The sequence below is a fragment of the Periplaneta americana genome, chromosome 16 (assembly GCF_040183065.1).
Source record: "Periplaneta americana isolate PAMFEO1 chromosome 16, P.americana_PAMFEO1_priV1, whole genome shotgun sequence".
Taxonomy (NCBI): domain Eukaryota; kingdom Metazoa; phylum Arthropoda; class Insecta; order Blattodea; family Blattidae; genus Periplaneta; species Periplaneta americana.
Genome location: NC_091132.1, coordinates 75726881 through 75742113, shown reverse-complemented (window position 1 = coordinate 75742113; position 15233 = coordinate 75726881). Strand labels below are relative to the sequence as shown.

Below are 15233 nucleotides of genomic sequence, written 5' to 3'. Positions count from 1 at the left end.
CATTAATATGTATAATTAATGAAAAATAGTCACATCATGGCATTAACTACAATAATATTTCATTTCTAATGGTAATAATGTCATCAAACCACCTCAAGTTTTATAGTTTTTAATATCCAATACATAGCTGTACTCAGAAAATTACACACCACAGAATCGAACCTGTAAATTATTTTTAGTAAGTTAGGTTTTTAATAACCAATTTAATTTGAGCTCTAAATAAATTCGTCCCTCCTCTGGCAAACTAGCGAATGTGAAAAATAAGCGACCCTGCACTTAAGGTCTATATTGCACTATTAAATAGTGCAATATAGATCTTAAGTGCAGGGTCGCTAATTTGTCACTTTCACTAATTTGCCAGAGGAGGGACGATATGTCAGCATTCTTGCCTATCATGGCCTTCGTGTAATATTGTTTACTGTAGTGTGTGTTTTGTTTTATTCTGAAATGCAATTAGCTAGTTCTCAAAACTGACGACAGATGGATTTTGGAAAATAGGAAAATTATGTTGAAAAATTGACATTTCACTGAAAACTACTATTTTTCTGAAAAACTTTGAGTTCCAAGCTTCAAACTGAGGAGTCATTTATTAAAATCCGTTCAGCCGTTTTCCCGTAATTTCCATTACCTGTTCAAATTATATATATAGATATAAATATGGTGATATTAAATCTCAAACCATAATAGATCGCAAAACCCATATTTTATCACAAATTACACATTAAATGTCTAAACTCTCACATGAAAATTAGATTAATTTAAATGAAATTGTAATTTGTAATTTGATTTATTATTATTATTATTATTATTATTATTATTTCGTTCACATCAAGAGAAGTATTATTTCCATGACTCCAGAGCATACTTCCATATTACGATTTCTGGCCAACTAGACCCTAGCTGTTAAGGTATATTATCCTATTTTACAAAATCTCATTTACAGATAATTCTACAAAATTAAACCATATTAAGTTTTACATTAGGCATTTTCTATGCAGTTTCAATTAGAGACGTGTTTAACAATTCTATAATGCTGTGTTTCCTGCTTCAGCCAACAATTTATCGGTTTTGTATTGAAATTCCACATGAATAGTGCTTAAATTGATTTACTATTTTAGTGAGATAAGGTCGAGATTCGTCATGTGATTATCTAACATTCCCTTCATAGTTCGGAAAAAACTCGAAAAAAAATCCAACTAGGTACTCAGCCCAAGTGAGTATCAAATCTATAACTGGTGACCTAAACTGTAGAGAAAAGTTATATAAAACACAGTTTGCTTTTTGTTTTATATAAATAAAATATATGAAACAGCAACCTATAAATCCACTGCCATGTCTTACCACTGTCGTACCACTGCCATGTCTTACTATCAACAAGAGTGATTAGCGCTCCCCGAGTATACTAAAAATAAAACACTCTGACCTGCGTTACCTCGATGTGTTCCAAGAATGTTTACGAAGTTGAGTCAATATAGCTGCAATCTAAAAGAATTACCCTCGTTAACCTCTAGAGTGGGATGATAGCAATGGGTGGCTTGTACCAGTAAAAAGAGATGTGCAAACAGCAAGCAAACAAAAATGAAAGATTTTTTTCACAAGTTAATTAACAAGTCATTCTAGTACAAATAGGCTATATAGAAATTAGGTGTGTCTGATTTAACATTATTATTAACACTGGAGGGACAATTCTTCTTTAAGACTGTAATGGGCTGCATGGCCTAATACTTGGAGGGATGATGTTGATGTTGATGATTATATTATTATTATTATTATAGCTCGACCAACTACAAAAAGATCTTCAACTTTTCCAATACTCTCGTGGCCATGGAGGGGGAGCCGTCATCACTATGCGAGCAGCTCGCTAGGCCATGTTACACTAGTCAGACTCCAATTGTGAATCCAATTCAAAAGCTGTATATGTAGCGGAGCTTTCACTTGGTTTCCCTTCCATTATTATAAATTACAATCTGTTTTAACTAGCCTATATACAATAAGTCGAAATGGAATATTAATTTATTGAAAAGTGAAAGAATGGACGGGAACACGACTGTTGTTTCGAATAGTTTAAAATGTACTCGCTGCGAGACGTCGATCAGGGAGCACATCTACAACACAACTGACCCCCACTATAACAACCTGCGCAGGAACGAACACTGGTTTGAGGCACAGGTTTTTATGTCAGTGGTCGGGCTATACTACAATATTATATTAATTTACAGAATCAATTAATCAGTGAATTAATATTTTACTTCTAATATACCTAGTCATGTAATAAAATAAGATCAGATCCTATTCAAAAATTGCATAACCTTAATGGTCACCTGTACTAACAGCCAATTTTCGAAGAATGGCCAGTGGCTGCTTTAGACATGTTAATACTGTATTGCCTAGTTCTTTTTAAAATATTTAAAAATACATATTAACAATTATCTGGAAACCATAAATTAAAACATTTCCGACACAAATTATAGCCTATTTTTTTGGGACACACCAGTGCCTAAATTAATAGCGGCTGGATTTCAAATATAAATATACTGGTAAGTCCACAGAATTACATTTTGAAAGCTAAAGAATAAAACTTTACTCTGAATAATAATAATAGAATAAGGAATAAAGTCTACCCATGCTCACTTTCTTGAGAGAAATTTAAGTAATTGCATAGTGCATGCCTTGGTCTTGGTTTCACACTTCGCCACTGATACATTCTAAATGCAACACTAGAGGGTTAAAAATTTCAACCATATTAAACAACACAGATTCAACTGTAGAAGAAATTCATACTTTTCAGAAATCAATTTATAACATTCTCACAGTATCTAACATAAAGTTTTTTTATAACATTCTTACAGTATCTAACATAAAGTTTTATCATCATTTTAGTTTCTTCATTCATTCATTCATTCATTCATTCATTCATTCATTCATTCAGTCCTCGTTTTCTAGGAAACTTATCGAAATTTTCCAGTGCTGTGAATGCAAGTCAAGGGCAGGTCTTTCACTACAAACCCAGGATTCTCCGATCTCTCCTACTTTCTTTCTTCCTTTTCGTCTTTGCATATGATCCATGTATCTTATTGCCGTCTATCATCTGATATCTTCTTTTGTCCTAAACATTTCTCACATTCACCATTCCTTCCATTGCATCCTTCAGTATACAGTTCCTTCTCAGTCAGTGACCTAACCAATTCCTTTTTCACTTCTCGACCAGTTTCAGCATTATTCTTTCTTCACCCCCTCTTCCTAGCACAGCTTCATTTCTTATTCTATCTGTCCATTTCACACACTCCAGTCTTCTCCATATCAATAAAATGAAAATACAAAATATTACGGACATAAGATTCTTTATAAATGAAATTCATACTCACCTCTGTCATACCCCTCTTTAATATACGCACATGTGCGTGGCCATGTTTCTGTGTCTCCTTGTCCCTCTCCTTGGTTCCAGCTGAAAGTGACATCTGATGCTCGGTAAGCAATCATTGACTGATTGTCCAAGTGTGGCAGATGTCGCCATGACGGCTGAGTAAAATGAAATAATTATACATATTTTTAAAGTACAATGCACATTTATTCATATATTATACGATCAATAAACTAATTAATCCTTTTCTGGCACCAAAGTGATATAATCCGAAGTCATACCAACAGTTGCCTGGTATAGGCATGCTTTGGTACATGTTTTTCTTCTGCATGTACTAGCTAAACAATAACCAGTCACTCAATGTACTAAATGCTCCAGAATATTAAATTTTCTCTATTAGTTTTCTACACTTTTCTCTGAAATTTTGATAGACTTGCAGTTTAACATGAGCAAAATTTTATTATTTAATCCATCACTTGAATGTGAAACTTGAGGTCCTCATAATGAATATTTCTCTGTTGCAAGCTGCAAAATTATATGATTTGACAAAAGAACCGGGAGGTCAAAAAAGTGAACAGACCGGAAGTAGTAAAATCAGACAAGATTATGATAGAGCAGTTCAAATATTAGAAAACTATGAAATGAACGAAGAAGTTTTCCTTCTTAATGTAGATTTCTGATAACAAATCTATACTAATAATAAAACTGTAACCTAAATTTTTCTGGTAATTTTCGTTTTTACAAAAATAATTTGTTGACATGTATCCTGAGACCGAAAATCGCATTTTTATAATGTTTGTTTGTATATCTGCAGGCTATGATTGTTACCTTTTCACTCGATAATGATATGTAAATTAAGTTAAGCTTAGTTCCCAATTAGATTTTAGGCTACATGGCAGTCGAAATATTTCCTTTAAAAGAGGGGTTATAAGGAGGCCTGAAGTAAAAAAAATCGAATTATCTCGCTTATTATTGATTTTTTTTTTTTTTTTTTGGAGAATGTTGCATAACAAAACTTTCTTTAAAAAATGTTTTCAACAAATTTTAACCTATGCAAAATTTTGATAGGATTGATAGTTAATGAACGAGATATGCGAATTTTAAAATAACAATGCGTTTTATGTCAGTGCTGTCTCAATCAGACATCATTATAAAATGAAAAGAAATGACTCTGCATTTATTTAAGATGGCCAATACAACAATACTCGATTATGTTCCATGGACAAAAAAAAGTGAAAAAAATTAGTATTATTCACTAAGTAATAACAAAGCTGTATTCGAAAATATAATATCTTTAATTCAATAACATTTATTTGTAACAGTGCAGCAAAATGCAAGGGTATGGCTAGTCAGAAATATATTCTTAAAGGGTATGGTTTCAAAGATTTTGTAGGACTGCATGCAAGCAATGACTGCACACAGCATGCAGCAGAAACAGACGATCACAGTGGTGAGGAATCAGTTACATCTACAACAGTGACACTGTACCACTTCTGAAAAGACCACATAAAGGATCCTAATAATGGCCTACAGAATGACCTGAATATTTATAAATTGAGGCATGTGCTTCCCAATGCTAAGAAGAAAGGAAATGTGTAGAGTTCGCTCATCCCACTAAGGAAAGAAATTAGTGTTATGTACGCAAATTGTGACATGGCTTTGTGAAAAACGTCGCATGTTTCAGTAATTATCACAAAAAGAAAAAATACTGAATTCATATGGCAGCATATTTAGCCTAATCTATAACTCAGACATGAAAGTATGTCTGTAAAATATGAGTTAAAAATAATATATATTTTTTCACGCAACCACAAAAAGTTCTGAATGAGTGCATTTTATTTCCATTTTATTTAAAAGGCTGTCAGGATGCTGGTAGCATTTAAATACCTGCTGCCAGGAAAAGGGTTAAAACACTGCATGAACTAAAAAACACGTACGTGGATACTCACCTCAATATGGTATGTCTCCTCTGGAGCATGAATAATTGCCGTCATAACACCATCTTCTAGGTGAACACTTGCATCAGATGATACCTCTCCAAATAAACGTCCATCATAAAAGTTCTCATGATCTGAAATAAATTATCTCCAATATCTATCACCATCATCATCAATTTTATTGCTAATTATATAGTAACTCATTTTCGAGATCACTGTTATTGTTATAGCCTCTGCATTCAATTAATACCCAGCTGGTGTCAAAGTCGATGCATTCCTTTAGATATAAGATAAAAGTTTGTTTATTGATTAGGCCTTATCAGATGCGGCTCCAATCAATGTATGTTTACCAATAATACATTAACATTTTAATTGACATGCCAATACCAACTCCACGTGCAGTATAAAATAAAGTTGTCATATCTCGAGTTGATTGATGGCGACAAAGAAGGTCAGTCATTTTAATTTCAATTTTATATTAAAAGTCATCTTGTAGTTTAAAATTGATTCACTGTGGATGGTGGTAGTAGAAATCAATGTACTGATGTTGGAATAAAAATATTTGTAATTAGGAATAATCTTTACAACGAAAATGTGACAGCACTGCTTGACATTACAAATGTTGACGCATGAAAAAAAGATATATCCAACACGAAGTCTGCTGCTAGGGTATTAATTGAACGATTTTCTGCTATATTATTACTTCCTTACCTAATTCACAATGTTAAAAATAAATGACGACACTGGTGTAGCTCAGGAAGTAGCACATTTGCCTACTGATCAGAGACTGCACATAGGCATCAGTTTAAACCCTGCTTGGGCTCATAATCTGACCGAGATTTTTCCAAGGTTTTCCCCAGGTAATCCCATGACGAATTCTTGTCCTCATCTCGCCAATACCATCTTACCACCACTAATTCCATTGATGCTAGATGACCTCACAGTTGATGGGAAAATTTCAGTATACGGATACCTCACTGGCAACAATTATCTTCAAATACTAAAAAGGGGCAGATTTGTCTGTCTTTGTCGAATGTGCATCATCATGCTTATGAAAAGGCACTTTTCAGTGCCAATAATTTACATTGTATGCACAAGTTGGAATTTTGGAATAGGAAGGAAAGCCAGGTATCCCATCAACTAAGACCTTTATGGAATTCTGCTAGTGTGGCAGAGTTGAATTCCATTACTCAGGCATCAACTATAAGATAGGGTTCCCAACCTTAGGTCAATGAATTCCAGAACTTATATGAGGCACAAGAAAATTGTTCTTGAATCAAAAATTACAATAATTTAAGAGCAATTTATTTTGTCGTGTACATTCAAGATCACATAAAGCAGTTTCCTTCGTGCTCTGGTTACGAAGGTTAGGTTTGGTTAGTTTAGGGTTTTATTAACCAAGTCCACACAAGATCCCGTCGCGAGCCGCAAGTATATTATAAATCAATGTTTGATGATGTCATATTAATTCGATATTCAATTGTTTTCATTTTGTCTCTGTCACTTTGAGATTAGTTCTGGTGATAGAAGGAGCGTGTAGTTTATGTCGCGTGATGATATTTAGCAGAGTTGATGTTCAAGAGGGCATATTCAGATCATCATGAACGCGTGCATTATTTTTTCATGAAAGTGGAAGAAATGTATCCACGTTTTCATTAATGTGAAGTAATGATCGCAGATTGCTATTTACTGAACTGTTTCGTCGTTAATGTAGGTTTGGTTAGGTTAAGTTGTATTAGCTTACAAATGTGAAGTTAATTATTGTTATTATAAGTTGAAATGTAACTTTGAAGTTGTCTATATTTAAAGTGTTTTGTTTTTGCGAATTTTTTGTTTTAAATTTACTTGTAAAAGTTGGGAGTTTTTAGATTTTTTTTAAGTTATTTCAAATTTTAATGTTTTCCGCTCATTTCTTCTTAGTGTTTTCATTTTTGAGGTAAAAATCGGTGGTGTTTGGAATATATTTTTCTCGAAAAGACAGAACTAGTACTTACAGATATTTACCTATTTTTAATAATAAAATTTTCTTCTATAGTGTCCATCAATAAACCACAAAAGAAGTAAATTAAAATCATCAGTACCAGTTGCAGAAGACACAGCCCTGCAGTATATATTGACTACACCCCACCTCTGGCTACTAGCAACAGACATCTATAATGAACACTGATCAAAATACCCCCCATTTCTCGTGAAAAACAACAACTGAATAGACTACAGTGGATTATAGTGGACTTTATGTTGTCAGCAAACAGCTGGATACATTAAGAATATTGATTAATAATAAAATTGAAAAAACAAAAATAGTAACATGTACTTCGAATAAAATAAATAATTCTTATTGTCTAGTATCTTTATTTAATGACTTTTTGGCGATGGTGTATCAACTACTTACTAGGTTATTTAGAGTCAATGAAAATGGTGATAGCGAGAAGATAATAGTTGGCAAGATGAGACCGAGAATTCATCTTTGATTATCTGATATTCGTCTTGTAATAAGGGAAAACTCTGGGAAAAAAAACTCAACCAGGTAGGCCTAATCAGCACATGTGGGGAAGTGAATCCACACCTGAGCACAGCTCCGGATTAGCAGGCAAACGTGGCTGAGCCTGAGTTAAGCTGATGGCTCTCTAGTGTTGATAACTGAATTTACAAAGAAAATATAATTCATTAAGTATTTCCTACATTAAAATAAGTGAAAACGACATTGTTTAAATATTTTTATCATGTTTGGATAAAATCTATTTTACCCATATACATTAAGAATGGTTTACCTTGTTTGGGGTTAGTGTATAGGTCCAAGTTATTCAACGAGAAAAGCTACAAACAGAATTTACAATGTAGAAAAAAAACGAGATATTCTAATGTTTGTTTACCTACTTGACATTTCACTAATTCGTCACCGAACCACAGATGAATTTTGAAAAGGAATAAAATTTCTCCAAAAAGCATCACTTTTAAAGCATTCCATACTTCATCTGATATGCATCTGCAGCAAAGAAACTTACCAACAAACACTGGCTTTTCTTGGCCATCGCCATCCACCGTATAGGCCTTAAACTTGGAATGAAGTACTCCCTTCTTTGGGGTGAGAATTATACGAAAATCTCTGGAAATCAAAAAGGAATATTTTTTTAACAGACAATATTCAGATGAAATAAAAAAACTTATAAATTTTCTTCGTAGCAATACCTTCCAAGTGTAGAGAAAGTAACTTCTCTTATTTTATTAAATGGATGATCACTGTGTTTGATGCCTCTCTTAATGATGTTATGGTTGAATTGAGAAGCGTGGAGTGTCTCAAAGTGTTTCAAGTTTTTATAAATTGAACCTGAAAAACAAATAAGTTAATCTTGGAGTTAATTATGTCTTTTATTTTATAATTCGCACTTTCCCTTGAATTTATAAATGTAAACAAACCCAAGCTTAAAAAAAGTAGAGTTGAGCATTGCATTTGCCCTACCAGCTTTAACTCTTTCACTTTTCCAATCACTTAATGTTGAGTGGCACATCTATAGCTAAATAAAATTAACCTATTACACATGCACAATTCTGCACTTTTTCCAATTCGTTACAAGCACACCTTCTTTTAATTAGGCCTACATTAACTACAGCGTGTCTAGTATCAATAATAAAATTATATTTCCAAAGTGTAAATAACAAAGTTATTAAGTCATTTTTATAATCTTTAAGTTAAGTGGTTGTCAAAACACGCTGTCTGTATGAAGCCCAATATAACCTACAAAATCATATTATATTGATGAAATTCAAAGTGGAAGTAGGTCTAGTTAATGTATGTAATCACAGATATCATCTGTAGGTAGGGCCTAGTACTGATTTAAGTTTCTGTACGGGTCAGATGAGTTAAATGAGGAAATAGCTAAGTGACATTAAGCTGAGGTATATGCCAAGGTTAGTGGGTTAGTTGATGGTTTTATTTAAGTGATATGAGGCCGAGAAATTGTGTAGTGTTGGCAGATACCGAAGTTTCACAAAATGTTTTTGGCTCTCTTGAAAAATTTCGTTCTGTGCACTTACAACCTTTGTCATTTACACTCTTCAATAACAAATTCATTCACGGAGTAGGTGTGGTGACTCGATAGTAAGTATAGGTTATAAAGAAATAGAGTGACTTACATGTTACGATATTACATACATAACAAATTACAAGTAATATTACTGCAGGGTTAAAGACACTTAAACCGTAGATATACATTTATGAATTGTTGTTATATTCTGACTGTACACAATAAATTCGAACTTAAAGAGGTCAAAACAACCTCCTCCATCACTAAACAGTTTGAACTTCGAGTCAATTGTACTCTTTCAACAATTGGTAACCAATGTTAATAAATAACCTGAGTACGATGTGTGGTAACCGTCTTGAACTAATGTAACCACAAGTTACAATAAAATGTGTCGGTGTCAATTCTGTCACTGATAACGCGAACCCTGCGAACAAAGCCGAACATAAACGAAACAATCAGCTGCGAACAGAAATGCTGTGACAGCTGGCCATGTAATTATAGTGTGTCGTGGTTTTAAATATCCAGGACATTATTAACTATATTTTTTTCACTTTATTCCATATTATTTGATGTATTTAATACTTAAAATGGCTGTACTAAATTAAATATTATATAAGGTATGTTCGATAAATTTGTAAAATGCTGTTTGTAGGTGCCCTTCGCAACTAGTCAAATAATGCTAATAAATATTCATTTATTTTACAACACAAGTGGAGTAACACCTGTTCATGATTAGCCGGGGCAGGTGTCGTTATATGGATGATGTTATATGAACAAGGGATTTTTTTCGGCCGCACTTTGCGTCATTGAGTTGTACTATGCTTGACATTGAAATTTATGTTTTGTGGGCACAGAAGTGTAATAATATTTTGTTTATTTTCAGCACATTAAATTTTCTCGTCCAGAATGACAACTAGTAAAAGGAAAATGCTTAAAAGAAATCTATCTCTTCTGGTGTGGGTGTGGTTTTTGTCTGTGTGCCTGGGACAAGAATATAAATTAAATCCAAGATGGATAGAGATATGTCCGCGAATATATTTAAGTGTTTTCACCAGTTTTGCTCCAAGAGGAAACGATACCGCAGGTGTATACACGAAGAAGGATAATATACATACTGTGGAGGGCTGCATTACAAGTTGCTGTGAAGAAGAGACTTGCAATGTTGTTTTCATGCATGATAATACCTGCTACCAAGTATGTCAGTACAGATTTTGTATGTTATGTTTAATAACATTTTACATTATTTTCAATCATTGTTATCAAATACATGATTTAAAACATGACTTATATGTTTCAATAGATATCCTTAACTGTTGAAATTGTTTCATTCCCAGATTATGTGTGATACAAGTGAACTTTGTGCACCATTGTTCCGTCCAGAGCCAAAATTTGGTCAACATGTTAGAATGATACTTGTTCAGCCTGTATCACCAGCAGAATCGTGGAATGATGTAATAGAATCTTCATGGACGGATGACTATAGAAAGTATGTAATAATTTAATTCATGTTTTATACAATGAGACCTGAGGTAAACTTAATATTTAATTAATTTACGGTACCAGTAATAACAACTTTCGTATACTGTAAGCATCACTTTTATGAAGCCATTAAATACACCAAAGGTCTCCACAATAGTAGTGTATTTTTTATAATACAAGCCAGCATTGGACACATCTGAGAACTGTAGCTATCGTCGGGTTATTTTTGGTCTTCTAATTTGGTAATTATTTACATTACTATCTCGCCTATTTCTGGCCGAAAATAAAATAGTCTAATTTAAAAAACATAAAATTACAAATCGAGGTAGTTAATCTACATAATTAATTCTAATTTTGTCAACAATCATCTTGTTGCTATTTTTTATTGTAATAGTGTCCAAAATAGGCCTACACACTGACAGGCGAGGCTTTCTTTGAAACTTATTTCAAACGTCATTTTCATACTAAACATCCATTTAGTGTTTCTGAAATAAATCTCAAAGTAAACAACATTTGTCGAAATGTATTTTATGATTTTAACAATTGGAACAATATATTATCTTTATGTGTTTGTGCATACACTCACATAATTATACATACAAGCATAGTGTAGGCTTACATTTATAAATTAAAAAGTTTCCTAGTATCCGGTACTCATTACATAAGCTGTTAAGTCAATCATTATAAAAGATGTGTATTGTCCCTGGATCAAAAATATATTACAAACTGACTAAAACCACATCTAGTAACAAACTTAAAATTCTTTTCAGAAAGGAATCACTGTGTAAACACAAAAACGACTTATGTAACAGTGAAGTACCGGTACTAGGAAACTACCTTGACATTAGATGTAAAATGTTGCTTTAGATTGAGGCAGAATATTGTAATGAGGGCTACATTTTAGGTACAGTTTCAAGTTTGTCACGAAAGCTTTAGATTACTGTGCACACTGTGAAAAAGAGTTACACAAGTTAGTGTCCTGTTTTGGTAATACTTCTGTGAAATAAAATGTTATACAGTGAGGAGCGTGTTTGCAGGAATGATTATAGACCATGAAGTTCCAAAGTGTAGCAGAAGGTATGGCTTCCATCTTTTCTAGACAGTCAGCATTAGTAGCAGCAGAGATGTCAGTTCTACATGCTTGTCATCTTTAGCCTCAAGCAAATACCACTATTACTCTTTTCTGTTAGAGGCCGAGTACACTTCAGGACCATGGTGTGGCCGGAAGGATTAAATCAATGGCGAAAATGTATGATTCCATTGAGAAACGAACCCAGGACTCCACCGCGCGCCTTATCACTTAGTAATGCCGTTAATTTAAATATCTAATTGCAAAATTAAGTAAAAATTGTTTAAACCTTTGAAATTTTCACTGAACAGATCGTACAGTTTCATTTGTGTTCATGATCATGTGTTAATTCGTTTTATTTATTTTATTATTTTTTTTTTGCTACTAAAATTTCTACATATCGTAAGTTAACTGAAATATAGCTTACTGGTGCTATTATTGCTCTGACAAGTGTACCAAGAATCTTGTTTTCATTTATTGTCACTGAACTTTTAAATGTATTTTCAGCCACTTTTGATCTGCCTTCATTAACGTTTCAGAACATATACTATGTGTCATTTTTTAAACTTAGAATTCTGTTTTACGTAATGTTATGTAATATGTTAGACCCCTTATTATTTTTTTTAGGAACAAAACATGAAAGTCAATGTATTCTTCTCATGTTACGGTTTTCTTTGAAAAAAAAATTCATCTTCAAAGTGACTGGCGATAATCTAATTATGATAAAATACAAATAGACAAGTTGGAATTGGTCATACCCACTTGCTTCAGAATCAGCTTACCACTGCGAATGTATTTATTCCCAAATGGTCGGGAAAGTATGACCTGGCAATATAGATAGTATTTTAAATAATGTCTCCTACATGTATTAGGCAACAGTTATTACTATATTTTTACATCATTTACAAAACATCTCAAAATATCTTCTCCCAAACATTTTTTTTTTCTTTATAATGCCACGAGGTTGTCTTTCGACATTTCTGGTCTTGTCTCCTGGCAGTGGCTTAGGTGTAACCTACTTCTGAGGTTAGGGCACCAGGAAGGCAGAGTTACATTACCCTAATGATATGATAGTATGATCATGGTATGTGGCGCCAGGAGAGGTCTTAAATCTAAACTTCAGCTAAATTCCAGACCATAGACTAACACAGGAATAATTCCTTTTAAGAAAAAATTCTTTTGCTCTAACCAGGAATCGAATCCGTGACCTAATGAACTATAGCTAGAAGCTCTGACCACAGATCATGAGGCTGGCCTCTTCTCTCAAAATTTGAAGCCATAACTGAACTTTTTGGGGGGGGGGGGGACATTATTCCTTAAGCTTGCATTTTTTTTATATGTACTTATCTCATTTGACTTTGTACAGTAGGCCTATATTATGTGTTTTGGTATGGAGTTCTTTTTTTTTTTTTTTACATTTATAATGATTATAAAACTACAATTTTTGCCTGTTTTTCTTCATTTGACCTCTTCCACTCCAATATTTTTCAAAGATATTGTCATGGTCAGTCACTGAAGCACAGATTTTGAGGTGTTCCGAATTCATTTCTTGGTTTGAGTTGCACAATGGACAGTTAGGGGACTGATATTTTCCAATTCTATGTAGGTGTTTGGCCAAACAGTCATGGCCTGTTGCCAATCTAAATGCAGCTACAGACGATTTGCGTGGTAAATCGGAAATTAACTGTGGATTATGATGCAGAGAGTTCCATTTTTTCCCTTGAGATTGTGTTATAAAATTTTGTTTGTTGAAGTCTAAGTACGTAGATTTAATACATCTTTTCACAGAGTAATACATAGATTTAGTAACAGGTCTGTAAGTAGCAGTGCTGCCCTTCTTTGCTAAAGCATCCTCATTCTCTTTTCCCAGGATTCCACTATGGAATGGTATCCATTGGAATACAATTCTTTTATTGAGTATTATTAATTGAGAGAGTTCTAGTTATTTCTGCTGTTTGAAATGAAGGTGTGTGTCTAGATACTATTGATAGAATAGCTGCTTTGGAGTCTGACAATATAACTGCATTCTTAAATTTATTGATGTGGCATAGAAGATTCCTGAGACTTTCACTTATTGCAATGATTTCTCCATCAAAACTTTTGTTCCATATCCAAGAGATCTATAAAGTGAGAAGAGACAGCACATAACACCTACACCGGCACCTTGTTCCCTGGAGATCAAGGATCTGTCGGTGTATAAATGAAGCCGGTTTTGTGGAGAGTACCTAATATTAATTGTCTCTAAAGACAATTGTTTCATTATTTCAGTGTTTACTTCTGATTTCAGTATTTCTTATGTTAAATTTAGACTATACTCTATAATTAATAGGGTTAAAGGGATTGGTTTAATATGTAAGTTTACTTTTAAATTCGGAATGTTGATATTCTGTTTTAATTCTTGAACCATAGATATGAAACTTTTTTGAGTTTTTAATCTACAGAGAGGACTATATGAATGCCAATTGGCTTTATTGTATATGAAATTATTCTTTTATAGCAAGGACTCGCCTTTGGATGTGGCTGAAACTAATTACGTGAGCACTTCAGGTAGAAATTGTGAAATTGGTGTAGTTGTGGACTGTCCATTACATGAAGAATGTGTTCAAATTGCCAAACATTCTCGTAACGGAATATGCCAATGTGTAGAAGGTTTCGAAAAGAACAGCACTGGCTTTTGTACAGCTGTTGGTAAGTTTTTACATTGCTCTACTTATTTATACGTCAGATAATGCCTATAAAATAGAATTATTGCAACCTAGACATAAGATAAAATATGCTGTTATTCGTCGCAACGAGAACTAGTGATCATTTTCATTGCCACTTTGTTATAATGCCGGCTTATAGTGAGTTATATATTTTTCGGATATGATTTGCAGAAGTAGTGGCAACAATGCTTGTATCCAAGACCCACTCTAATATAGTGTATCCTAATCATGTAGCATAGCTTATTGTAACATTCCTCTAAAGTGAACATTAATAGGAACTGACATATCTAAACATGAATTATTAAAGGATAATAAGTACTCTAATTCTCTAGAAGAAGTGAACTACAGCTGCACGTTCCCTCATCACAAGAAGCATTCAGGTGATGGGGAATGAGAGGGGTTTCAAACAGAGTCCATGGGTATGCAGAGTACCGCAATCCTTTGCGCCGGCAAATGCCGACAAATTGGCCATTGTTATTCCAGCATGCTGTGCAGTATACAGTCGTGCAGGGAACAAATGTGATATAAGTGCGAAAAAAATGCCATGCTGCTGTGTTCAGAATTGTTCACAAAGAACTGAAAAAGGCGCACATTTGTTTTCTCTGTCACGAGGTGAAAGAAATAAGGAAAAAGGAAAGAAGTGGTTATGAATATGAA

At 33.5% G+C, this 15233-nt stretch overlaps 2 protein-coding genes across 3 annotated transcripts in view; one reads left to right on the top strand and one right to left on the bottom strand.

Annotated features, from left to right (window-relative positions):
• The window catches only part of Tace (ADAM 17-like protease Tace), a 43498-nt gene extending 33876 nt beyond the window's left edge, over positions 1-9622 (bottom strand). Inside the window, exons 1-5 of one of the 2 annotated variants that reach the window (XM_069849623.1) lie at positions 9433-9622; positions 8488-8626; positions 8304-8404; positions 5311-5432; positions 3366-3519 (exon numbers count right to left, since the gene is read on the bottom strand). In XM_069849623.1, coding sequence (XP_069705724.1) covers positions 3366-3519; positions 5311-5432; positions 8304-8404; positions 8488-8626; positions 9433-9511 — 595 coding nt within the window. In that variant the 5' untranslated portion in view covers positions 9512-9622. The remainder of the gene's footprint in view (positions 1-3365; positions 3520-5310; positions 5433-8303; positions 8405-8487; positions 8627-9432) is intronic. The other variant, XM_069849624.1, reaches the window with a different exon arrangement.
• A 138-nt stretch (positions 9623-9760) lies between these two features.
• Positions 9761-15233, top strand: part of LOC138716470 (dyslexia-associated protein KIAA0319-like protein) — a 35081-nt gene continuing 29608 nt past the window's right edge. Inside the window, exons 1-4 of the mRNA XM_069849588.1 lie at positions 9761-9940; positions 10207-10517; positions 10658-10809; positions 14369-14559. Of these exons, the coding sequence (XP_069705689.1) occupies positions 10230-10517; positions 10658-10809; positions 14369-14559 (631 nt within the window). The 5' untranslated portion in view covers positions 9761-9940; positions 10207-10229. The remainder of the gene's footprint in view (positions 9941-10206; positions 10518-10657; positions 10810-14368; positions 14560-15233) is intronic.